Source organism: Mus caroli, unplaced genomic scaffold, assembly GCF_978045245.1.
Source record: "Mus caroli unplaced genomic scaffold, Mus_caroli_1 scaffold_3, whole genome shotgun sequence".
NCBI classification, from domain to species: domain Eukaryota; kingdom Metazoa; phylum Chordata; class Mammalia; order Rodentia; family Muridae; genus Mus; species Mus caroli.
This window is the reverse complement of record NW_028227258.1, coordinates 27,319,495-27,346,063: the sequence shown is the minus strand read 5'-3', so window position 1 is coordinate 27,346,063 and position 26,569 is coordinate 27,319,495. Positions and strand designations below refer to the sequence as shown.

At 39.9% G+C, this 26,569-nt stretch overlaps 1 protein-coding gene across 3 annotated transcripts in view; it reads left to right on the top strand.

Moving 5' to 3' along the window:
* Window positions 1-26,569, top strand: part of Tbck (TBC1 domain containing kinase) — a 158,271-nt gene that overhangs the window by 53,065 nt on the left and 78,637 nt on the right. For all 3 annotated transcript variants that reach the window (XM_021157536.3, XM_029474919.2, XM_029474920.2), the window contains exons 16-21: window positions 1,581-1,643; window positions 1,952-2,078; window positions 3,345-3,395; window positions 4,789-4,872; window positions 9,931-10,016; window positions 26,059-26,095. In XM_021157536.3, coding sequence (XP_021013195.1) covers window positions 1,581-1,643; window positions 1,952-2,078; window positions 3,345-3,395; window positions 4,789-4,872; window positions 9,931-10,016; window positions 26,059-26,095 — 448 coding nt within the window. The remainder of the gene's footprint in view (window positions 1-1,580; window positions 1,644-1,951; window positions 2,079-3,344; window positions 3,396-4,788; window positions 4,873-9,930; window positions 10,017-26,058; window positions 26,096-26,569) is intronic.

The following is a 26,569-nucleotide window of genomic DNA, read 5'->3' as shown; positions in this document are numbered from 1 at the left end:
ATCTGCAGCAGTGAAGGAAAGCACGCTGCCTCGAGTTATTCACAGTGTGTTCTCAGAAGAGGCTGGTGACAAGTCATGATCATAGTCCTTGACATATTGTTTCATTTCCTACCAATTTCCTTTTCATTCTGTCTGCTTGTGCTCTCACATAGATAAATGCACCATTTTAGTTCCCTCAACCATTTTTAATCTTTTTAAAGTTTTTTATTTATTTTATACAATGTATTTTTCGTATTGTTTCTCCTACTCCATCCATCTCCTCCCAGATCCTCTCTACCTCCCTACCCACCCAATTTCCCCCCGCCCTCCTCCCTCCCTCTCTCTCTCTCTCTCAAATTAAAACAGACTAACAAAATCATGGAGTGCATTTGTCTTAGCCAACTGTTGCTGAGTGTGGGGCCCATCCTATAGTGTGGCCTTAGTTATTTTTAACCTTTATAGACCTCTGTTGGCACAATTTTTTTTTTCTATTCTTGATTCTCTTAATGAGATTCTACAAATTTCTGTAAATGTGTTTGGTTACTTTACAAGATTGCCTGTTGCTTTTTACCACATGGTCATAATTAGTGCAATAGAACTGTACTATACTCCAGTCTAGAAAGACTCACATTGTCAGGTTTTCCAAACCGGTTATTAATAGATATCCCAAAAAATATATGCAGTAAATAATTTTCCTGAATTCTTGGCTTTCTCTACCACTCTAGTAAGTCATAAAAATAAGAACTTTACACAAGTGATTCTATAGAACATGATTGAAGTTTAAAATAGTGTATTAGTGTACTCAGATATTCTTTGTGTGGCCCTGCAAGTAAGAACTGTCAATGAGCCTAATGTTCTCTGCTCACAGCATATTCACCCGATGCTCCTGGTCCTATCATTCTTCTCAACAGCTTTATTTGCCTCACCTGCTTTAGCAGAAAATCTTCTGATAAGATAATCCTCTCTCTAAAATAATATCTTTTTCGTGAAAATGTTGATTTATGAGTTAGTAATGCAGAGAAAATGGCATTTTGGTGTATTTTATAGCTAAGTGACCGCTAAGGTCATTTTCCACTTGGTACGTATAATTCAAAGCAGTTCTTTGGTTGTTGTTCTTGTTTCTTTTTGACGTAAGGTCTCACTGTGTTGTCACAGCGTCTACCTGCTTCTTTCTCTTGAGTGTTGGGATTACAGGTGTGTATCAACACACCAGGGAAAGATCCACCTCACCTCAGTGGACCTTCATCAGACATGGATGATCAAAGATGTAGAGAATTTCTAAACTTTAGTTTAAATATAACTACTCATATTTAGGTAGGTCTTCAAAATTAGATTTTTTGTAAGAAACAGGTTTTTCCTTTAAAGCATCACTAATTCAAAATTTTCAAATATGAAAGCTCTGAGTATTGACATCTTGCTGAAAAAAAAAGGATTTTGCATTTTTAGATTAGAGACATTGTACCAGTAAATTTTATGCAAGTATTCCAAATCTAAAAAAAAAAAGCTATAAAATTAAAATACTTATGATCCCAGCATATTAATGTGTACTTCCACTTTTATCAAGGATGTAAGGAATGTATGTGTTATTTTATTTTTTGCAGGGAGCTATTCATGCCAAGTATGACGCCATTGACAAAGACACTCCGATTCCTACAGATAGACAAGTAAGGTGTTCTCAGACAATTCTCCCAATTCTTTAAATGCTAGAAGGTTTGACGATACCTCTTCCCTTCATTATGAATATTCTTCCACTGCCCGAAGTCCGTGTAGTTAGAAAAAGAGTTTCTCTTGTACTTGGAAACTAATCTGTGATGCTTGCAGAGATGAGTTTAAACACCCATGCACTTTATCAATGGATTCTAAAGGTGAAATATTCTCAAGCAGTCTCTTCTTCCACGTGCTGAAGAAGCGAGGGCTGGAAGTGTGTGGGATCATCTCTTACAGTTGCTCCTTCCTGCTCTGCTGCTTACAGATTGAGGTGGACATCCCTCGCTGTCATCAGTATGATGAGCTGTTGTCATCACCAGAAGGCCATGCAAAGTTCCGGCGTGTACTGAAAGCCTGGGTGGTTTCTCATCCTGATCTTGTGTACTGGCAAGGTAACATTTCAGTTATTAGAATTTTTCTTCAGGTCTTTCCTCTTTCATCTTGAAGAGGTGAAAAAGCTTCTAAAATTCTAGTGCATTTTGAAGATGTTAACTTTAAATAAATTATCAAACAAACTTGGTCCAAATGCATTGAAGATATCATTTTATGTGATATTTAAAAGTCCACAGATTTCAGTGCCATGGACAGGAAAACAGAGTCTAATCTGTGCAAACAGTTTTAATCATATCACAGTAGTGAATAACTCATGACAGATGAGATGTTGGGCTACTGAGAATGTTACCACTGGAGTATTCCTAATAGATAATGGTAGTTATTAGGAATCGAATATCACCTTAAATTGCTCATTTCATTTTTTTCCTTTTTCTCTCTACTATCATTAATGTCTCTAATTTCCTGGATTTCTTCATTTGCCATTATTATCTTTATGATCATTAATTCATAAATAAGAAACCTATTCAACCCAACCCTATTTCTGAGTGCTTTGTTCTGAGCAGTGGTGTTGGTTTTGAGTGTTGTACTGCTCGCCGACCATTCATGAAGGTATGGTTATTTTGCCCAGCACACCGCAGAGTACATTTCCTCCTAACCCATTACAGGTCCATTCTGTGTGTTCTTTCAGTGTGGTAACAGATTAAAAGCACTATTATCAATAGATAAATGTGGCTTACATCACAAAGATGCATCTCCTACATGAGAAAACATACCTGAAGAGGCCAATAATTACCAAATTCACACATGGTTTGGGTCAGACTTGGGACTGAATCCATCATATCTATGTCACTATTGCTGTGCTGCTCTTCGCCTTGTGTGCGACGCTGATCTGTCAGACCCTCCTGTTTATTCTGCATAGTAACTACTGACAGGACGCACATCTGTGCTGGTGTGCACACAATGCTGATGTATTTGGAGAGATACAGGAATGGAGGGAGGTAACTGCTTACAGAATGCACATCTGTGCTGGTGTGCACACAATGCTGATGTATTTGGAGAGATGAAGGAATGGAGGGAGGTAACTGCTTACAGAATGCACATCTGTGCTGGTGTGCACACAACGCTGATGTATTGGAGAGTAGGAATGGAGGGAGGTAACTGCTTACAGAATGCACATCTGTGCTGGTGTGCACACATACAGAATGCACATCTGTGCTGGTGTGCACACAATGCTGATGTATTGGAGAGTAGGAATGGAGGGAGGGCTCTGCAGCTCTTCTGCAATGCACTCATTTCTCTCTTTCCTCTCAACTCCCCCGCATCAGGTCTTGACTCACTCTGTGCTCCATTCCTGTACCTAAATTTCAACAATGAAGGTAAGCTTTCTATCACTGAGAAATCACTATGCATATTATTCTTAAATATCAGGCTCAAAACCAGAAGTTTTATCTTAAAATTCTTATATTTTACCTTGCATATGTCATAAAACATTGTGAAATTGTGTTAATTTCTTTTAGAGGGTGAAAGTAATTAGTTGAGTATTAGAGGGTATTCCTTGTCACGAGACCACGCCTGACAGTGTGGTGAGAGTTGTTCTCATTCTGCTCAGTCACCTCACCCACTCTGATGGACATTTTTATGATCCAGGAGAAGATTCTGACTTTCTTAAAATTACTGTTAAATATATTTTCTAAATAGTTTACAAACCAATCAATATTGCTTAGGTTTTTCCCTTATTATATATCCAACACATATTATAACAAACATACTTGCTTAATGGAAACTTCTTCATGCCTTTTGTGGTCTTAGGCAACACTCTGTGGATCAGGGAGTTGATCCTGGGTCTGTTTTGTTCTCATGGCCCGTTTGCCAGGGCTGCCAGCCTTTCTTTGTCCGGCTGTTTGTTAATGGCAGGATTTTTGGTTTCTATCACTCTGTTTTAGAACCTCACATAGTAGATTTTTAAACTACTATGTTAGATTTGATACACTCAAATTTAGAAAGAGAGAAAAGACGAAAATATCAGGGGTTGGGGATTTAGTTCAGTGAAGAGGAGAACACTTGCTAAAACTCCCTGGGTTTGCTCCTCAACCCTGAAAAAAAAAGACAAGTTAATTTAGAATTCTGAATTACATCACTTGTGTAGTATGATATCCTATATTACCTTAATACATAGACATCTTATCTCTGAATTTTCATTTTACATATACTGTCATATAGAATTGAGTAGAAATGCAATAATCTTGAAATTTTTATATTTCTTTCTTTGAATGACTTTATAGTGCTCTCTTCTGATAAGCTCACTCACTAGTCTGATCTGGTTTTTTCTGGACTTACTCAGGTATATGCAATTATTAGTTACAGAGTCAGGAGTAATAAAAGACTGTATCTGAAAGTACAGGTTATAACTAGTACTCCAAAGCCCAGGAATCGTGCTTGTATCAGCAGTAATTAAGGTTGAAAGTAATGAGGTTCCTGCACCTTGTTAATAATGAGTGCTTAGAAATTTAAAAAAATAAAGTCCAGGCAATTAAGATTTTATTATTGTAGGATAATGATTGCCACAGCAATTTGAAATTGAAATTACTAGAGTGTTTATCTTTCAGTGTCTCCTTTTTAAATATCAGAAGTTTTTCTACCTATCATTTTGTGTTTCCAGCATTTAGATCATAATTGTGTTTAATAGTAGACTCACAGAGTGTGTGCTGGGTGGGTAAGAGCTCTCACTACTCTGTTAACTGATTGTGGCTTTGCTTTGTTCTTTCTTAGCCTTGGCATATGCGTGCATGTCTGCTTTTATTCCCAAATACCTGTATAACTTCTTCTTGAAGGACAACTCACATGTAATACAAGGTAAGAAAATGCTTTTTCCTGCCTTCATATAGGAACACATTTCTATCAGAAGACACCAATCTTCAGGATAATGGTTTTGACCCAGTAACATATGTTGATGGTTCACCACTGAAACCCAGGAAGAAGTGTCAGGATTTTTTTCCTTATAATTTTTCAAGGAATTGTGGTCCTTTTCTGATGACTATTTAATATCTGCTCACAATTCAGTTGCAGAGATGTTACTTTGAGAACTAGAGTTTGTCTCTACCAGTTAAAAGGAATACAAGCATTTTGGAAGAGTCTATTAATTAGAGGTTAGTGATACTGAAAATAGTTTTTATAGCTTACAATATATGCATATGCTGGCCAATGAAATTTGGCAACAGCATAATTGTTTTGTAAGATTGAGGTATATTCACATGGAAAGATAAGGCTAAATGGAAAAAATACAGGGCTCAGATTTTTTTTTTTTCCAGTATAGAAAATGTTTTGTCTTAACTAGCAAGACTACTAGATGAGCGTGCTTGCTTACTTAGAAGGAATGGTTTCCATGTCACCCTCAGTCCAGGCTGAGTGGTAGAGTGCTTGCCTAGCATGTGTGAGGGCTGCTTCAGCCCCAGTTCCACCACGTTTGAGAAATCATTTTTCTCTTCTCTTGAGCCCCCTCTTCCCATTCATTAGAAGGATTTATGCTTGTTCTTCGGCTTTAAGTAAGGAGGTCAAGCCTTTGTTGCAACTTTCTTAGTGGGAAATAACTTTATCTCTTTGCATCTTTGGAGTGCATCTTTGGAGTCAGCATACCTTGTATCTGTTTTGTTTGACTGGCTGGGGTTTTGGCTCTGTAGGCCTCTGACCTAAAACTTGTGTGTAGCTTAAGCAGGCTTAGTTCCTCCTGCTCTGGCATGCTGGAGCTGGAGGCAAGCATGACCCCAGCAGCATCTCTGCCTGTTGGTGCAACCATCAGTTTCAGGATAAACTACAAACCTGTGGGAGATAACAGTTAGCAAATGAGGGTCATTTCTGAACAGAAAGCAGAAACTCATTTGCTTTGAATCTGTCATCTGCATCCTTCACCTCTGCTTTTTCCTGCTGAGGGAGTCAGTGCTGAAATGCTTATCAGAGAGGAGACCAGCACCCATGCTTGTGTGGAGATTTTAAAAGTTCATTCATCAATGTATTTTATGCATGCTTTAAAAACAAATACAGATAATTTATAAAGAGCCATAAAATTATGGTATTATCAGGTGAAATTCTTACATCAATTTCATTGGGATTGTAATTAAAATGTATGTAATAAATAAAAGAGGACAATAAAATTTAATATACAGAAATTAGAAATCATAGTTCATTATCATTATATACCTTATTTCAAGAAATAAAAATACATGTTTTTCTTATTAAAATATAGGAAGTTATACTTGGTTTTATGGAATTGTATTGAAACTACACTTGACGTTTTAGGGTGATTTTATAAATATCTTCATAAAAAAAACTGAATAGGGTTCACCTTTAGAAAATACTGCCTTTGAGACTGTTCTAAGAACCTTGATTCATTTCTTAACAATTTTTATAATTAATAATTATAGTGCTTTAGCATTTTAATATCCCTTTAAACTGGGTTGTTAGGGACTGGAGACAAGGCTCAGTAATGAAGAGCACTGTTCCTTCAGAGCGCTGGGATGTAGCGCCCAGCATCTGTGCGGCAGCTCAGGACTGTCTGACTCCAGCTCCAGAGGAACAAACGCCCTCTGATTGCTTTAGACCCCAGTCATGAGCACAGAATGCAGACATTCATCCAGACAAAACACCCATGCATGTAAGATAGATATACTTAAAGACTCAATAGTGTTAACGTGTGTGGAATCTTTTATTTTAATCTAACACCTTTCTTTGTAACTACCATTAATTTCCTTTGGTTTTATCTCAAATCAAAGAATATTTGCAATTGAATTTTTGTTAGTTTTATGAATTTTATATTCTATTCGGGGAGAATATGTAATATATAGTTTTCATGTACCTTCTCTCAGGCCCTCCTTGAAATACAGAGCTCACACTGAGATTCATTTAAAAGCTTGTTTTCCACAGCCCAAACTTTGCCATTCTTTAAGTTATATTTACATATGTGAAGTTACATTGAATACAATAATAATAAAGAGTGTATTAGTATATATCTATTTATGTGAGTATGTGCATGCTGGCATAAATCTAGCCATTCACATTTGGCAGAACACAAGGAAAATATGGGTTGGGTTTCTTTGGTAAATCCTTAATTAGTTGGGTAAGTCCACATACTAAGTTTAGCAGGCTTATGTAGGAATGATTTTTAAGAAACCCTATTGTAGCTGTGGAGAATTGCCCGAGGCATGAATTTCTGCTTTAAATTGAAACATGCTTTTTAGACGTTGAAAGTTAATAACTATAGCTTATCAATATACAATTGATCACTGTGGTGGCTCATGGTGCATACTGCTGGCTTCTGGGTAAGTTGAAATTATAGATATAGCATATGCGATGGTGGGAAAGCAGTGAAAGAAAAGATAAAGATCAAGTTACCTGGGGATTTCAGCTTGATTTGAAACTCTTGAATTCATTGAAGTTACATGATTTTGTTCTAAAGTGAGGGAGCGCAGATTGAATGAAGTAAATCAAGAAAGGTGTTAATTGAACATCTCCTTCGTTATCTAGAATGAGTAAACAGTGCTCACGTTAGGGCATTGGTGGGACTTGTTGATGTCATTGAATCGAGTACAGCTCTGACATTTCCTTTGCTTGTCTTGAATCTGCTTATTAAAAGTACACACAGTATTTATAAGCAAGTAACTGTAAAATACAAGGAATAATTAGGAATAGCATTAGTTGAGAAAAAGTAATAGGTTACTTTTACTTATTAATATCTCTTGAAATAACACAGATACTTACATAAACTGATAAAGCAAGGGAACATTATTTTTCACCAAATAAGTCATTTAAAAATCAGTTATTTTGTCAGAGAAAATTTAGATTATCAAAGGAAAGTTTTTAATTTCTATTGTTATGATTTCAATTTAAAAAAAGAAACAGCTCATTTGTCTTGCTGTGCTTTGTTTAGCTTTGCCTTGTCTGTCGCCCAGGCTGTGGTGGATGTTACAGTCCTCCTCCAGCTCCTCACAAAGGGCTGCGTTACAGCCTTTGAACTTTTTTTTTTTTTTTTTTTTTTGGTTTTTCGAGACAGGGTTTCTCTGTGTAGCCCTGGCTGTCCTGGAACTCACTTTGTAGACCAGGCTGGCCTTGAACTCAGAAATTCGCATGCCTCTGCCTCCCAAGTACTGGGATCAAAGGTGTGCACCACCGAGCCCAGCCACAGCCTTTTAATTTTGGTGTTGGGTTCTGTTTTAACAAAGTTATTGATTTAGAACACAAGCTACCACACAGTCTTATTTAGGTATGTAATCAATAAATTGGCACAAATTAAAGCAGTGGGGAAAGTGAGACTATATTCTTCATACTGAACCCTACAACTTGTAATAGAAGTAGGATAATCAAAAAGGTGTGTGTGTGTGTGTGTGTGTGTGTGTGTGTGTGTGTGTGTGTATTTGGGAGGGTCCCTGCAAGCTCTGCAGCCAACAGTGAGACAATCTGTGGAGACAAGAATGAAATTCAGTTCAGCTCAATGTAGATAGCCATCACCAGCTTAAACAAGCAAGTCTAACAGCACAATTTTGAAAAAAAGTTTTCTGCTGACAATTAACTTTGTCCCTTGGGTTCCACAAAGCTTAAGACATGTTTACACTGAAACTTTTACAAAGCAGATATGTGTTTCTCCATAAAAATGGGTTCTGTTGACTGAGAAACAGTGTTGAAAATAAGGACTAGGGTGCTTGACTGAAGTAAGCAAGGTGCTGATGAGTCAGGATGGGCCAGCCTGAGATAACAGAAGTTACTTAGTCTGTTGTAAAGTACAGGTGACACTTCTCACAAGAAGTGGACCAAGAAGCCATGCTCAAGATTTAGGGTACAAGTCTTGGATAAACAACATAACATTCTGGGAATTCCAGTGAAGCCTGGCCCTACAGATAGCAAAGGATCATCAGGCTATAAACTCCCTTTCTCAGTGTTCAGGAAAGGAGACAGGTAAACATGTCCTTGCTTTGAAGAGATAAGCCTGAGTGTTTAACTTTTCTGGCTTCTCCAGTGCTTTTCTGTGTGCACAAGGACTTTTACCCTCTACTGTGTGTGTGTGTGTGTTTGTGTGTGTGTGTGTGTGTGTGTGTGTGTGTGTGTGTGTGTGTATGTGCAGGTACTTGATGCATATGCATGAGGATACTGCAAGGTGAAGTTAGGTGTCTTCTAAATCACTCTCCACTTTATCTCTTGCAACAGGGTCTCTCAGTGAAGCAGTTCCCTAACAACCTCCTGGAATCTGTCTGGCTCTTATTTCAGATTACAGATGCCCAGCTTCTGTGTGGGGGACTAGGGATCTGAATTCAGCTCCTCACATTTACAGCAGCAGGCATTTACACACCAGGCCAGCTTTCGGTCCCAACAGAAGATTATTTTCAATTGCCTACCATTTACTTACTTTCTATTAATTTTTGTTAACCAATTAAGTTCATATTTCTACATATGCCAAACAGAATTATACATATGAAAAAATTTACAACTAGAAAAGATGCTGAAACTTGTATATAGAAAGCAGTTTGAGGCACAGTTACTCTCCTGTGCCTGCTTAGCTTTTACTGTTCCTAACTTATAGGTCTGTTCCACCTTCTAAACATTCTATTAATGAGAAACATATTTACTATTACTAGAGCAAATGTATTTGTATATGTTCGTTGGAAAATATCAGTTATCCTGTGCTTAATTTCTGACTCGAAATAACAGATAGCTCTGAAAGTAAATTGTGATATTGTTTACTGGTGTATTTGTTTAAATACTTAGCACTGTGATTCAAGTACTAACAGAATGGAAAATTATGTCAACATACATAATCATAACCTGTGGAGCAGGTTAGATTCTCACCCAGCGTAAGCTGTGGTTCCCATACTTAAGGCTTTGAGAGGTTGGAGGCAGTGGTTGTCTTGAGCACTGTTGTCCTTTCAGAGTACCTGACTGTGTTCTCCCAGATGATCGCCTTCCACGACCCAGAGCTGAGCAATCACCTCAACGAGATCGGCTTCATTCCCGATGTGAGTATACCTGGGCGTTGGCTTCATCCCCTACGTGGGTGTGCCTGCTGCGATGCAGAGTGTGAGTTAGACGCGGTAAGGTTGAGCAGAAATGACAGAATAAAAAATGGTATTTTTAAATAATTGGTCATAAGATGTCTGCACAAGTTGCAATTAAAGCTTTGTGTTTGTGTGGTTACCTTCAGTGTCCTCACATAAAAGAAGGTTTCGTGTTCCTTCACTTGTTCACTATTAACTAGTTGTTGTTTAAAACACATTGAAAAGTGGATTTAAAAAATATTTGTATTCTTCAAACTTTGGTGCAGTGTGTTTTGATCATATTTACCCCTCTCCCCTCTCCTACCAGATTCAAGTCTCCCTCCCTAACCGTCCAACTTCGTGTGAGCAGTCTTGGCCACTTCCTCTCTTGTCTCTAAATTCATCGAGTCCAGTTTGTGCTGTCTAAATCCTTTGTGTGGGGGGCATGGTCAGCTTACTAGAAAAAAAAAGTGTTTTATTAAATTGTTCTCTAAAGGGTTTTCACCTTGACCTGATTTTTTTTTTTTTTTTGTTTTGATAGAATGGTGCCCTTTGAAGTAGCATACAGTTCAGGGCAAACTCCTGACATCCCTAACACCCCCTCTGATGCTGATTAGTCATGCTTCTCCATGCATTTCTGGAGACTTATCCTACATCTGGTTTCACGCCATTTAGGTAATGGTCTCTCTGATAATCTGAGGGTAAAAGTGACCTCATCGTAACCCGTAGGAAAGTCCCACCTACAACTTTTCCTTGCCATAGGAAGAGAGCAGAAATGAAGCTTTTTTACTAAACAATTAGCTGGGTATTCTAGAAACAATTGGAAGAGCTACAGGCAAAATAGTGACTTCTGAGAGAAGATAAATGAGTCTTCCCCACTGCCGAGCCCCTGGTTGGTCATCCAGTATGTTGTTGGTCAACCCTAAAAGCATAACAACAATGAATGGATTCAGCAGTTTGGTGTTTATATATTAATTCATAAGTATATATGTAGCAATTGAAAGAAGAGGCCATGAATTTGAGAGGGGCCGGGTAGGAGTAGGAGAAGTTGGAGGGAAGGAAAAACTATTGTAAATACAGATATGTAATTTAATTTTTTGGATAAATAAATTGGCTCTTTTAGAGAACAAATATACTCTTGTAGCCTTTGACAGTGAATAGCTGTGGACAGAGTGGATGTGGGGCTTTCTGACACTCTTGGGCTCATATTTCTTAGTGCACTTCATCAGCATGTGTGCAAGTCTTCTCTTACTGTCCCCTTCAATTGTTACTTCCATGTTCTTCCTGTAAAATTACCTTTGAGAAGGCTGTGACTGTGCCTCTTATAATACTGTGAGCTAGGATTCATTCAAACAAAGAGTGGGTCCAGTGATAATCAGATCCCAGACTGAGTCCCCACTCAAGAACTAATCCTATCAAAGCAGCCTTCATAATCCCCCATCTTTGAAATGCGGGCTCCTGTTGCAGGGGAGATTGTGATTTCTGGCTCCCTTCCATTTGCTGTGGGTCACAGAACTCTGGGCACCAAGCAGTGCTGAAGCTTAAGTAGCTTGGGATATTGTGCACTGATGTGATGCCTAGATTATCTAAGTCACGGCAGTTATGTGATTTACATATAAATGGAGTAAGAAATGCGTATTTGAAGAGGTTGGGGGCAGAGTGATTTTTATCATTCTTTCTTGATGCATTTCTGCTTCTGGAAATGTACTAGGAACTTAAAAATGAAAATAACAAATTGTGCTTCCTCATTCTTAAGAGAGCAGGTTTTTTTCTAAAATGTTCAGAATAACATTCAGCTTGCCTCCTATGAACAGTAGTCAGGTGGCCATTAAGAGAAATGATACTGGCTCTCTCAGTAGTTGGTATCCTTTTGACCCTACTGTCTGAGCTGAAGATAACACTAACAAATTCAGGGGTACAGTGGCTAGCCCCGTCACATAACTGCAGGTGGTGAAACATGCTTACACTATCCTCTCCCTCTTAAAAGCTTTTCCTGTCATCTTCGGCTGGGTTTATATATGCAGACAGATAGTACAGAGGGACTGCTTAGACATTTTTGTTTTGTAGTTTCTTCTTTGTTTTTTTTGTTTTGTTTCTGGCCTTTAAGAAGTTTTAGATTTTAGCCCTAAGACAATGGCGTTTTGATTTCATATCAAAATATGTTGCAGAACAAAACCTAGGAAAATACTGTATTTAGATTGTCACAAAGTAAGATTCCTGTTGTGGTCCATCTGCAGTCCTGAAGGGTGTGTGTTTGTCTGTGTAGAGCCTGACTTTACTTTCCCATAACCTTTGAATACAGAGACCGTCCTAGCATTAATTCATAGGAAAGCTTGGTTTTTGTCTTGTAGAAAGTGCAGACCTTATAAACCAAAGGTTTATTCTAACCAGAAAGGACAAAACAAATAGTTTAGTAACTTGTTGAAAAGAATCATTTATAATTTGAGTATTCAACAATAGCTATTCAGTAAATTCTCAGTGAATCCCCATATCTATAATGTTTCTGATCTAATATAGCCTCATCCTGCTGGTGGGCAAGTAAAAGAAAAGAATATAGTTTTTCACAACTATCCATAACTCAGGGTCACTGTATGTTCTTAGAGTTAATGAGAACCCGGGAGTTTTGTGTTTGTATTTCATTGATCAGTAGCTTTTGTGGCATGTATAGTCTGATAACAACTATCTATACATGGTGGCACAAGTTCCAGGGGTCTCAGAAAGCATGATTTGGAGTTCAAGGCCAGCCTGGGCACTATAGAGAGGCAATGTCACACGAGTGCATGCGCACGCGCGCGCGCACACACACACACACACACACACACATACAGAAAAATTTAATAAAGTTAGCTAAAATCATATATTTGAAAAAAAAAACCTGTTTCCCTCAAAACAGGAGAGTGCATCTGTTTTATATTTTTTGTCTCTAAATTAAAATGGTGGGATTCTTGTATCCACTTCTGTGTTCAGTTTGTTGCCGCTCATTGTTTCAGTTACAAGTGTTTTAAGCTTACTTGGAATGTGCAATCTGAAACCATATCAGTGAATTTTTGATCCTGTATTCCATTGCAGTCCATTAGTCTGCTTTGCATTTCTAATGTCTTTTTCACCCATGCATGATATTGTAATGTTATATGTCAGTAATTTGCAAAATATTTATTAAGTGAGAATGAAACATTTTATTATACAAAATCCAAAAGAAATCACATTTGTTAATGTCATCACTGTTTAAACACTGTAACAAGTTTAAACAGGGAGGTAGCTCAGAGTGTGCAACCGAGAAGACCCAAGTTTATCAAACACTCACTCAACTGTTAGCTGGGCATGGTGACCCCTCTGCGATTGCAGTGTGGAGGGGGGCAGAGACAGGACATCCTATAGTAATCTAACGAGCAAGCTCTGGCCTCAAGTGGGAAGCCTGCCTCAGGATATAAGGTAGAGACCAACTGAGGAAAAGACCAGTGCCAAGCAGGAGCCTTCACATGCATATCTATCACAGACTTGACCCCTACAGTCATGCGTGTGCCAGAAAGCAGTCCTGTAGTGTTCTTTTGAGTTTTATTTCATTTTTAGTTATATTTCTCTGTGGAAGGGTACGTACGTGTGTGTGTGCAGGTTCTTATGGAGGCCAGAGTTGTTGGATTCCCTGGAACTGGAGTTACAGGTAGCTTTGAGCTGCTGAAGGTGGTGCTGGAAATCAAATTCAGCCCCGCTGGATGGGCAACAAGCTCTTAAGTGTTAGCCTATCTCTCTAGCCCCTTTTGTAATATTATAATTTTCATCTCAGCTCAAGATGTTTCTTGAAGTAACAAGCTTATTTTGCTCATTTTTTTAAAAAAATATCGATCAAATATCCAAGCTTTAAAGCATTATTTGCCTGTCATTCTTTCAAGTAAAAATAGTGTCTCTTGAAGAAAGCGCCTTGTAGTCTCATAGCTCCCCTCACAGTGTAGATCAGAGCATGGTTTCCTGCCTCCTAAGTCGTCTCACAAATTGTTAGGAAAGAACTGTAAAGGACCCATAATTCTACCCCTTAAAAACATAACTGTTCACCTTGAGCCATTGTCATGATTTCTGCAGTGTTACCCACTCATGCCTTTGCACTATTAACATAAACATCATCCAGTGAAGACAGTGACTAGAGCCTAAGGGTACCATGCTCACACTTTTGAGAATTTATATATCATACATGTGAGACAGACTTACAGACTGGGAGAGTCATTATGAATTATCCTGGCATTCTCTTTTTTGTCTCCTCCACACTTCCTGCTTCCACCGTGTGTCAGGGCACAAGGAAGTTCCTATCCAGGTGCATCTGGTTCTCAGCCTTGCTGCTTGCAAGGCAACCTCAGAATAACAAATCTGTTGTTCCTGTGTTGTCTGTTACTCTTGTGTTTTTAAATACAATTGCAAATAGCTTATTGGTAATGATAAAATAATTCCTATGGGACTAAAATAAACACAACATAATTCTACTGAGATCATTAATATTTTAAGAAAATACAGATTTATATTTATATTTGTATTTCTCTGATGTCAAAGAAGAAACAGCTATCGTTTTCAGATAATCAACAATGTAGTAAAGTCCTTAGGACCCAACCTGCTGCTGTTTCTCCAGCATTCTACAGTGCAGAGAGCTCTAGTGAGCGCTTGCCAGTTCTTGCTTGCTGTTGCTAGGGGGCAGCATTTACTAAGCTGACAGCTACAGACAAGTACATTGTCAGGTCAGGCTAACATTTGCGATTGGACGAATACTCAGAAAATGTATAACTTTTTATTGGTTTTAGCATCTAACTTGGAACTGAAAAGTAACAGAAACTATGTGTATTTTTATATTTATAGTCTAATATTTAAACACTTAGAACTATTAAAAAATAAAATCTTTCTATTGTTCAAAATTATTTCAGTATTAGTTCATATTCTTAAAACTGTAAAACAGCTTGAGAAATTATGTAAGGCAATATATATAAAGTAATCTGGGCCTCACAGAACAAGTCTTGTCATACAGCTACTTGGGAGGTTGAGGCAAAAGATTCAAAAGTTCAGGACTTTCCTTTGTTACAGAGGGCTTTGGGCCTAGACAACTTAGTAAGAGCCTGGCTGAAACTAAAAGGTAAAGGAAGGCTGAGGATGCTCTTGAAAGACACAGGCCTTGGGGTCAATCCCTAAGTCCAAGCTTCCCCTTCCCTCTCTCAGGAAGGAAGGAAGGAAGGAAGGAAGGAATTTAAGATGGGAAAAGGATATAGAAAGAATAGAGGAATTCTGTCTCACGTATCATGATTTCTGCAGTGTCTCTGGTCTCAGTTGTGTCGCTAAGAAGCATCTCGTGCGAGGAATGCTGGTAACAGTGCCTCCAAGTCTCTGCCTTATCACTGCACATGCTTCCCGCTACTCACGGAAACTCTTTAAAGCACCTGTCATCAACGCGTGCGTCTGTAGAGCTCGCGGTGGAGACACTTCCTGTGCTTCCTGCTGCTTAGTGTGAGAATGTTCTTCCGGACGACGGAGTAGTCGGCATGAAGTCCTTTCCTCATCCTTTCTTGCTTCTTTGAAGACTTCTAGGAGGGCATGATCTCAGGAGCATTTGCCTCTGTAATCTGATAGCTCCATTGTGTGCTTCCTTCATTGTTCAAACAGATATTTGGTTGCCTCTATCCCCTGAATACATTAAAGGAGAGGGGGGTAAAGACAAAAACGTTTTCCCTCATATTTTTGTGGAAGTATATGATAAAAAGTGATGGGGCTGGAGAGGTGGTTTGGCAGTTGAGAACTCCTGCAGAGGACTCAAGTTCTCTTCCCAGTTCTCACATGGTGACTCAAAGCCTGTCAACTCCAGTACCAGGGAATCTGATCCCTCCGGCCTCCCTCCTGTGGTGCATATCATTCATCCTTCTTAATAAAAATATAAAAAGTTAAAAGGCAAGTAAATAAAAAAATCTTTTACAATGCCCATTTGCTAATAAAAGCCATAGTAAATAAATAAATAAGCAGATGTCGTGAAAAAAGATATAAAAATAGACGATGTGATATATTCAGTATATATTGGTAAATTCTAGAGAAATAAAAAAACTGAATTTGGACATATGTGTTAAGTGTTTGAATGAAGGAAGTGTTTGAATGAAATGAATTTTTAAATGAGATTGCCAGGAAAAGCTCTCAGGAAAGGTGGTTTGAAATCAGTTCCTTACAAAAATGAAATAACAAGCAAGCAACAGCAAGCTCCAGCCTGGGTGGGAGGGATACACTAGAGATGTTAAGGGAATAGCCACTTTGGGTGGAGCATGGTGAGGCCACATAGCAGGAACTGGAGGGGAGAGCATTTTGAGTCTTATACATATATTATCACCACTGGCTTTATTTCATCATCACAAAGAAACAAGATGCTTGTAACATAACAAGATCACTCTGACTTCTCGTAGGCTGAAATTCAAGAACAGATAAGGATAGAGTGCCGTAAATTAGTCCTAGCTATGGAGTAAGTGGGTGTGTGATGGGGTGGCTTCAATCTGGATTTAGCAGTAGAGGCAGGAGAAGTTTTCACTGTTCACAGATTAGTACTTTGAAGGTAGATGAGCAAGACTGCTGGTGACAGATACATGGTGTTTAAGAAGAGGGCACTCAGGAACAACTGCAAACCAGCAAGTGGAAGGATAAGGGGTTCTTAACCCGATGTAGAGATGTATGCTTGGAGTTACAGAGTATGGAGGAAGTCTCGGGGTCAATTAACGGTAGTTGATTGATAAAAAGACTATAGACAGGCAGAAAGACAAACAGACAGAAATGTTTCTTATATGTGTTAAAATATAAATTGGCATTTTAAAATGTGAGCTTGGACTTTATGTTGTCTAGAGCCAAGTAAGACAAAAGAGTGTTCTCATAAAGTGCGACTGGTCAGCAATGTCTGGCGTTACTGAGTGGTATGAAAAATGAGCAGAGGGAATTTGCAGCATAGAAACAATCAGTGGGCATTGGAACTATGACCTACCTGGTCACTGCCTGTCCTGAGTGCCTGCGAGCGGTCTTGGCATGTATTAAGCCACAAGAATGTTACCGCCATAGTAAAAGAGGCTGTAAGTTTCTGCATCTTTGCCATGAATGCCCTAGCCAGTATTTGAGGTTTTACCACATAGCTACCAAGCATGTAAGTCTCTGTAACACATCTGGTTTATCCACATTGAGAACAAAACATTGTATGTTGAGTGAATGAATGAAAATGCTCAGAATGAATTATACAACACATAGTCGCATTAATAAAATTTGACAAAATATTCTTAATGACAACTGACCTACACCAAAATGGTCACAAGTAATGTAATTGGTGTTATATCTTTAAAATAAAGGTCAGATAATGTGATAAAATTGACCTCATATTTTTAGATTTAAGTTAAGGTATAGAACTTATACTTAGTTATATATTTTTTAATTTGTACAATGCACACTGGTTACATTGAAGCTAAATATCCCAAGCTTCCTTTTGTGCATTTGCAACATCCCTAGAGACGATTATCTGCTTGTCTGCTTAGGGAGGGTGATGTGGAAGTCAATGTTGATTGTTTTACTATAGTATTTATATTTTAATGAAGTATATATCTTTACTTTCAGTTCTTGATTAGCCTTTGGATAGAACACATACTCTCTTGTATACAATACAAAGACAGTATGCTTCTCACCTCATAAATCTGTAATTGATAGGTGTTGAAAGGATGCGTGTCTAAGTTGGCAATGTAAGTCTTTGTTTAACTGTAGCCTGGAGTCACTCACAAAGTAGTCTTAACTTGAAGACTTGTTGTTAACAGTCCCAGTCCAAGAACAGGGGTGAATGAAATGAAATATTGTAGATCAAGCAAATGGGCAAAAAAGAAAAGGGAGATTTCTTCTATTACTACTACTACTACTACTACTACTACTACTACTTCTTCTTCTTCTTCTACTTCTTCTTCTTCTTCTTCTTCTTCTTTTTTTTTTTTTTTAATATTTTTATTACATATTTTCCTCAATTACATTTCCAATACTATCCCAAAAGTCCCCCATAGCACCCCCCACTTCCCTACCCACCCATTCCCATTCTTTTGGCCCTGGCATTCCCCTATATTGGGGCATATAAAGTTTGCAAGTCCAATGGGCCTCTCTTTCCATTGATGGCCGACTAGGCCATCTTTCGATACATATGCAGCTAGAGACAAGAGCTCCAGGGTTCTGTTTAGTACATCATGTTGTTCCAACAATAGGGTTGCAGATCCCTTTAGCTCCTTGGGTACTTTCTCTAGCTTCTCCATTGGGAGCCCTGTGATACATCCAATAGCTGACTGTGAACATCCACTCCTGTGTTTGCTAGGCCCCGGCATCGTCTCACAAGAGACAGCTATATTTGGGTCCTTTCAGCAAGATCTTGCTAGTGTATGCAATGGTGTCAGCGTTTAGAAGCTGATTATGGGATGGATCCCTGGATACAGCAGTCTCTAAATGGTCCATTCTTTCATCACAGCTACGAACTTTGTCTCTGTAACTCCTTCCCTGGGTGTTTTGTTCCCAATTCTAAGAAGGTGCACAGTGTCCACACTTTGGTCTTCATTCTTCTTGAGTTTCATGCGTTTATCAAATTGTATCTTATATCTTGGGTATCCTAAGTTTTGGGCTAATATCCACTTATCAGTGAATACATATTGTGTGAGTTCTTTTGTGATTGTGTTACTTCACTCAAGATGATGCCCTCCAGGTCCATCCATTTGGTTAGGAATTTCATAAATTCATTCTTTTTAATAGCTGAGTAGTACTCCATTGTGTAAATGTACCATAATTTCTGTATCCATTCCTCTGTTGAGGGACATCTGGGTTCTTTCCAGCTTCTGGCTATTATAAATAGGGCTGCTATGAACATAGTGGAGCATGTGTCCTTTTTACCGGTTGGGACATCTTCTGGATATATGCCCAGGAGAGGTATTGCTGGATCCTCCGGTAGTACTATGTCCAATTTTCTGAGGAACCGCCAGACTGATTTCCAGAGTGGTTGTACAAGCTTGCAACCCCACCAACAATGGAGGAGTGTTCCTCTTTCTCCACATCCTCGCCAGCATCTGCTGTCACCTGAATTTTTGATCTTAGCCATTCTGACTGGTGTGAGGTGGAATCTCAGGGTTGTTTTGATTTGCATTTCCCTGATGATTAAGGATGTTGAACATTTTTTCAGGTGCTTCTCTGCCATTCGGTATTCCTCAGGTGAGAATTCTTTGTTCAGTTCTGAGCCCCATTTTTTAATGGGGTTATTTGACTTTCTGGAGTCCACCTTCTTGAGTTCTTTATATATATTGGATATTAGTCCCTTATCTGATTTAGGATAGGTGAAGATCCTTTCCCAATCTGTTGGTGGTTTTTTTGTCTTATTGATGGTGTCTTTAGCCTTGCAGAAGCTTTGTAGTTTCATGAGGTCCCACTTGTCAATTCTCGATCTTACAGCACAAGCCATTACTGTTCTATTCAGGAATTTTTCCCCTGTGCCCATATCTTCAAGGCTTTTCCCCACTTTCTCCACTATAAGTTTCAGTGTCTCTGGTTTTATGTGAAGTTCCTTGATCCACTTAGACTTGACCTTAGTACAAGGAGATAGGAATGGATCGATTCGCATTCTTCTACATGTTAACAACCAGTTGTGCCAGCACCATTTGTTGAAAATGCTGTCTTTCTTCCACTGGATGTTTTTAGCTCCCTTGTCGAAGATCAAGTGACCATAGGTGTGTGGGTTCATTTCTGGGTCTTCAATTCTATTCCATTGGTCTATTTGTCTGTCACTATACCAGTACCATGCAGTTTTTATCACAATTGCTCTGTAGTAGAGCTTTAGGTCCGGCATGGTGATTCCACCAGAGGTTCTTTTATCCTTGAGAAGAGTTTTTGCTATCCTAGGTTTTTTGTTATTCCAGATGAATTTGCAGATTGCACTTTCTAATTCGTTGAAGAATTGATTTGGAATTTTGATGGGGATTGCATTGAATCTGTAGATTGCTTTTGGCAAGATAGCCATTTTTACAATGTTGATCCTGCCAATCCATGAGCATGGGAGATCTTTCCATCTTCTGAGATCTTCTATAATTTCTTTCTTCAGAGACTTGAAGTTTTTATTATACAGATCTTTCACTTCCTTCGTTAGAGTCACGCCAAGATATTTTATATTATTTGTGACTATTGAGAAGGGTGTTGTTTCCCTAATTTCTTTCTCAGCCTGTTTATTCTTTGTGTAGAGAAAGGCCATTGATTTGTTTGAGTTAATTTTATATCCAGCTACTTCACCGAAGCTGTTTATCAGGCTTAGGAGTTCTCTGGTGGAATTTTTAGGGTCACTTATATATACTATCATATCATCTGCAAAGAGTGATATTTTGACTTCATCTTTTCCAATTTGTATCCCTTTGATCTCCTTTTGTTGTCGAATTGCTCTGGCTAGGACTTCAAGTACAATGTTGAATAGGTATGGAGAAAGTGGACAGCCTTGTCTAGTCCCTGATTTTAGAGGGATTGCTTCAAGCTTCTCACCATTTACTTTGATGTTGGCTACTGGTTTGCTGTAGATTGCTTTTATCATGTTTAGGTATGGGCCTTGAATTCCTGATCTTTCCAAGACTTTTATCATGAATGGGTGTTGGATCTTGTCAAATGCTTTTTCCGCATCTAACGAGATGACCATGTGGTTTTTGTCTTTGAGTTTGTTTATATACTGGATTACGTTGATGGATTTCCGTATATTGAACCATCCCTGCATCCCTGGGATGAAACCTACTTGGTCAGGATGGATGATTGTTTTGATGTGTTCTTGGATTCGGTTAGCAAGAACTTTATTGAGGATTTTTGCATCAATATTCATAAGGGATATTGGTCTGAAGTTTTCTATCTTTGTTGGGTCTTTTTGTGGTTTAGGTATCAGAGTAATTGTGGCTTCATAGAATGAGTTGGGTAGAGTACCTTCTGTTTCTATTTTGTGGAATAGTTTGTGAAGAACTGGGATTAGATCTTCTTTGAAGGTCTGATAGAACTCTGCACTAAACCCATCTGGTCCTGGGCTTTTTTTGGTTGGGAGACTATTAATGACTGCTTCTATTTCTTTGGGGGATATAGGGCTGTTTAGATCATTAACCTGATCTTGATTCAACTTTGGTACCTGGTATCTGTCTAGGAACTTCTCCATTTCATCCAGGTTCTCCAGTTTTGTTGAGTATAGCCTTTGGTAGAAGGATCTGATGGTGTTTTGGATGTCTTCAGGATCTGTTGTTATGTCTCCTTTTTCATTTCTGATTTTGTTAATTAGGATGCTTTCCCTGTGCCCTCTAGTGAGTCTGGCTAAGGGTTTATCTATCTTGTTGATTTTCTCAAAGAACCAGCTCCTTGATTGGTTGATTCTTTGAATAGTTTTTCTTGTTTCCACTTGGTTGATTTCATCCCTGAGTTTGATTATTTCCTGCCGTCTACTCCTCTTGGGTGAATTTGCTTCCTTTTGTTCTAGTGCTTTTAGGTGTGTTGTCAAGCTGCTAATGTGTGCTCTCTCTAGTTTCCTTTTGGAGGCACTCAGAGCTATGAGTTTTCCTCTTAAAAATGCTTTCATTGCGTCCCATAAGTTTGGGTATGTTGTGGCTTCATTTTCATTGAACTCTAAAAAGTCCTTAATTTCTTTCTTTATTCCTTCCTTGACCAAGGTATCATTGAGAAGAGTGTTGTTCAGTTTCCACGTGAAGGTTGGCTTTCTATTATTTATTTTGTTATTGAAGATCAGCCTTAGTCCATGGTGATCTGATAGGATGCATGGGACAATTTCCATATTTTTATATCTGTTGAGGCCTGTTTTGTGACCAATTATGTGGTCAATTTTGGAGAAGGTACCATGAGGTGCTGAGAAGAAGGTATATACTTTTGTTTTAGGATAGAATGTTCTGTAGATATCTGCCAGATCCATTTGATTCATAATTTCTCTTAGTTTCACTGTGTCCCTGTTTAGTTTCTGTTTCCATGATCTATCCATTGGTGAAAGTGGTGTGTTGAAGTCTCCCACTATTATTGTATGAGGTGCAATGTGTGCTTTGAGCTTTACTAAAGTTTCTTTAATGAATGTGGCTGCCTTTGTATTTGGAGCATAGATATTCAGGATTGATAGTTCCTCTTGGAGGATTTTACCTTTGATGAGTATGAAGTGTCCCTCCCTGTCTTTTTTAATGACTTTGGGTTGGAAGTCAATCTTATCAGATATTAGAATGGCTACTCCAGCTTGTTTCTTCATGCCATTTGCTTGGAAAATTGTTTTCCAGCCTTTCATTCTGAGGTAGTGTCTATCCTTTTCTCTGAGATGAGTTTCCTGTAAGCAGCAAAATGTTGGGTCTTGTTTGTGTAGCCAGTTTGTTAGTCTATGTCTTTTTATCGGGGAGTTGAGTCCATTGATATTAAGAGATATTAAGGAAAAGTAATTGTTGTTTCCTGTTATTTTTGATGTTAAAGTTGGCATTTTGTTCTTGTGGCTGTCTTCTTTTAGGTTTGTTGAGGGATTACCTTCTTGTTGTTTCTAGGGCGTGGTTCCTGTCCTTGTATTGGTTTTTTTCTGTTATTATCCTTTGAAGGGCTGGATTCGTGGAGAGATAATGTGTGAATTTGGTTTTGTCGTGGAATACTTTGGTTTCTCCATCTATGTTAATTGAGAGTTTGGCTGGGTATAGTAGCCTGGGCTGGAATTTGTGTTCTTTTAGTGTCTGTATAACATCTGTCCAGGATCTTCTGGCTTTCATAGTCTCTGGTGAAAAGTCTGGTGTAATTCTGATAGGCTTGCCTTTATATGTTACTTGGCCTTTTTCTCTTACTGCTTTTAGTATTCTATCTTTATTTAGAGCATTTGTTGCTCTGATTATTATGTGTCGGGAGGTATTTCTTTTCTGGTCCAGCCTATTTGGAGTTCTGTAGGCTTCTTGTATGTTCATGGGCATCTCTTTCTTTAGATTTGGGAAGTTTTCTTCTATAATTTTGTTGAAGATGTTTGCTGGTCCTTTGAGTTGAAAATCTTCATTCTCATCCACTCCTATTATCCGTAGGTTTGGTCTTCTCATTATGTCCTGTATTTCTTGGATGTTTTGAGTCAGGATCTTTTTGCATTTTACATTTTCCTTGATTGTTGTGCCGATGTTCTCTATGGAATCTTCTGCACCTGAGATTCTCTCTTCCATCTCTTGTATTCTGTTGCTGATGCTCGTATCTATGGTTCCAGATTTCTTTCCTAGGGTTTCTATCTCCAGTGTTGCCTCATTTTGGGTTTTCTTTATTGTGTCTACTTCCCTTTTTAGGTCTAGTATGGTTTTGTTCATTTCCATCATCTGTTTGGATGTGTTTTCCTGTTTTTCTGTAAGGACTTCTACATGTTTGATTATGTTATCATGTTTTTCTTTAAGGATTTGTAACTCTTTAGCAGTGTTCTCCTGCAATTCTTTAAGGGATTTTTGTGCTTCCTCTTTATTGTCTTCTGCCTTTTTATCAGTGTTCTCCTGCATTTCTTTAAGTGTGTTATTAAAGTCCTTCTTGAAGTCCTCTATCATCATCAGGAGATATGCTTTTAAATCCGTGTCTAGCTTTTCCGGTGTGTTGGGGTGCCCTGGACTGGGCGAAGTGGGGGTGCTGGGTTCTGATGATGGTGAGTGGTCTTGGTTTCTGTTAGTAAGATTATTACGTTTACCTTTCGCCATCTGGTAATCTCTGGGGTTAGTTGTTATCGTTGTCACTATTTAAAGATTGGAGCAGAAGCTGTGTTCCACTCACCAGCAGTCTCTAAATCCTGAGGCGGGGGTCGTGGGTAGCTGACGGTACCCCGGTGCTGGTCCAGCCAGAAGAGGCCTGTGGTCCTACTCAGGCCGTTTTTCTGCTTCCCTAACTAATGCAGTCTCTGGTCCCGCGTGCAATTGGATTGGAGCAGAAGCTGTGTTCCACTCTCCAGAAGTCTTAAGATCCTGTGGTGGGTGTTGTGGGTAGCTGGTGAGTGTCAGCCGACCCTGCGCCCCAGCTGCCCCGGTGCTTTTCTGACCGGAAGAGGGTTGTGGCCCAATGTAGGCCGGATTTCTCTCTCCCCAACCAGAGCAGTCTCAGGTCCCGCGTGATTGGACTGGAGCAGAAGCTGTGTTCCACTCACCAGCAGTCCCAAAATCCTGCGGCGGGGGTCGTGGGTAGCTGGCGGGTGTCAGGCAACCCTGCGCTCCCGCTACCCTGGCGCTGATCTGGCCGGGTGAGGCCTGTGGCCCTACTCAGGCTGGTTTCTGCTTCCCTAACTAATGCAGTCTCAGGTCCCGCGCAATTGGATTGGAGCAGAAGCTGTGTTCCACTCACCAGCAGTCCCAAAATCCTGCGGGGGGGGTCATGGGTAGCTGGCGGGTGTCAGGCAACCCTGCGCTCCCGCTACCCCGGCGCTGATCCAGCCGGATGAGGCCTGTGGTCCTACTCAGGCCGGTTTCTGCTTCCCTAACTAATGCAGTCTCAGGTCCCGCGCAATTGGATTGGAGCAGAAGCTGTGCTCCACTCACCAGAAGTCTTAAGATCCTGTGGCGGGTGTTGTGGGTAGCTGGCGAGTGTCAGCAGACCCTGCGCCCTAGCTACCCCGGTGCTTTTCTGACCGGAAGAGGGTTGTGGCCCTATGTAGGCCGGATTTCTCTCTCCCCAACCAGAGCAGTCTCAGGTCCCGCGTGATTGGATTGGAGCAGAAGCTGTGTTCCACTCACCAGCAGTCCCAAAATCCTGCGGAGGAGGTCGTGGGTAGCTGGCGGGTGTCAGGCAACCCTGCGCTCCCGCTACCCTGGCGCTGATCCGGCCGGATGAGGCCTGTGGTCCTACTCAGGCCGGTTTTCTGCTTCCCTAACTAATGCAGTCTCAGGTCCCGCGCAATTGGACTGGAGCAGAAGCTGTGTTCCACTCACCAGCAGTCCCAAAATCCTGCGGCGGGGGTCGTGGGTAGCTGGCGGGTGTCAGGCAACCCTGCGCTCCCGCTACCCTGGTGCTGATCCGGCCAGGTGAGGCCTGTGGCCCTACTCAGGCCGGTTTCTGCTTCCCTAACTAATGCAGTCTCAGGTCCCGCTCAATTGGATTGGAGCAGAAGCTGTGTTCCACTCACCAGCAGTCCCAAAATCCTGCGGCGGGGGTCGTGGGTAGCTGGCGGGTGTCAGGCAACCCTGCGCTCCCGCTACCCCGGCGCTGATCCAGCCGGATGAGGCCTGTGGTCCTACTCAGGCCGGTTTCTGCTTCCCTAACTAATGCAGTCTCAGGTCCCGCTCAATTGGATTGGAGCAGAAGCTGTGCTCCACTCACCAGAAGTCTTAAGATCCTGTGGTGGGTGTTGTGGGTAGCTGGTGAGTGTCAGCAGACCCTGCGCCCCAGCTGCCCAGGTGCTTTTCTGACCGGAAGCCGCCTTCTTCTTCTTCTTCTTCTTCTTCTTCTTCTTCTTCTTCTTCTTCTTCTTCTTCTTCTTCTTCTTCTTCTTCTTCTTCTTCTTCTTCTTCCCTCTTCCACTCTGTGGCTCTTCAGTGGGCTGGATGGTGCCGTATACAAACTAGGGCAGTCCGCTTACCTAGCACCTTTTTAAAAGGTAGCTCCACCTGAAAACATGCTTAAGGGTGCATCCCAAAATAGTATGTATTCAGTTCACTGAGCAATCCTACCAGTCTATCAGTTTAACGCAGAGCATTAACTATCATAAGGACCTTTAAAATCTATAAGCTATGCACCTAAATTTATGTGCTATTACTGCATTTGATTTGGCCATGGTCTTGTGCATACTTGTTGGTAAAATGAAGATACACCTTGGGTAATCCCTGGCAAAAGGATCACCTTCATTTGTAAGATAGATAACCCTATATAAAATGTATTGTGATAATAACTGTAGTTAGCTCCATTCTTTCATATCTCGTCACTGGAGTAGAACAAAACAGAGAACTTTTAAACCATTTAGTTTGGTGATAAGCACCCTAATTATGCCTTTTACTTTCTCCACGCCCATGTTCCCGGCTTCTTCCTGTTCTGCTCACAGCTCTACGCCATCCCTTGGTTTCTCACCATGTTTACTCGTAAGTACCATCCTCCTTGGTGGCAGCAAAAGTGTAGCCTCATTCTTCCTCAGAATTTTAAAATATCCCAGAGCTTGTGTCTCTAGCTGCATATGTAGCAGAAGATGGCCTAGTAGGCCATCAATGGGAAGAGAGGCCCCTTGGTCTGATAAACTTTATATGCCCCTGTACAGAGGAATGCCAGAGCCAAGAAATGGGAGTCGGTGGGGAGGGGAGCAGGGTGGGGAGAGGGTATAGGGAACTTTCGGGATAGCATTTGAAATGTAAATGTAGAAAATATCTAATAAAAAAATGAAAAAAGTATAGAATATTAAATAAGTGCAGTATACATCTCGATAAAATTCTTACATGATATAGTTTATAGACAAGAATTATCAAGCATTCTGACCTTAAATATTAAGAAAATGTTGCAGAAAACTAAAATCTATTTTGCATGTGGCATACAACTTTTTAAGAAGAGAATTTGACAACTTT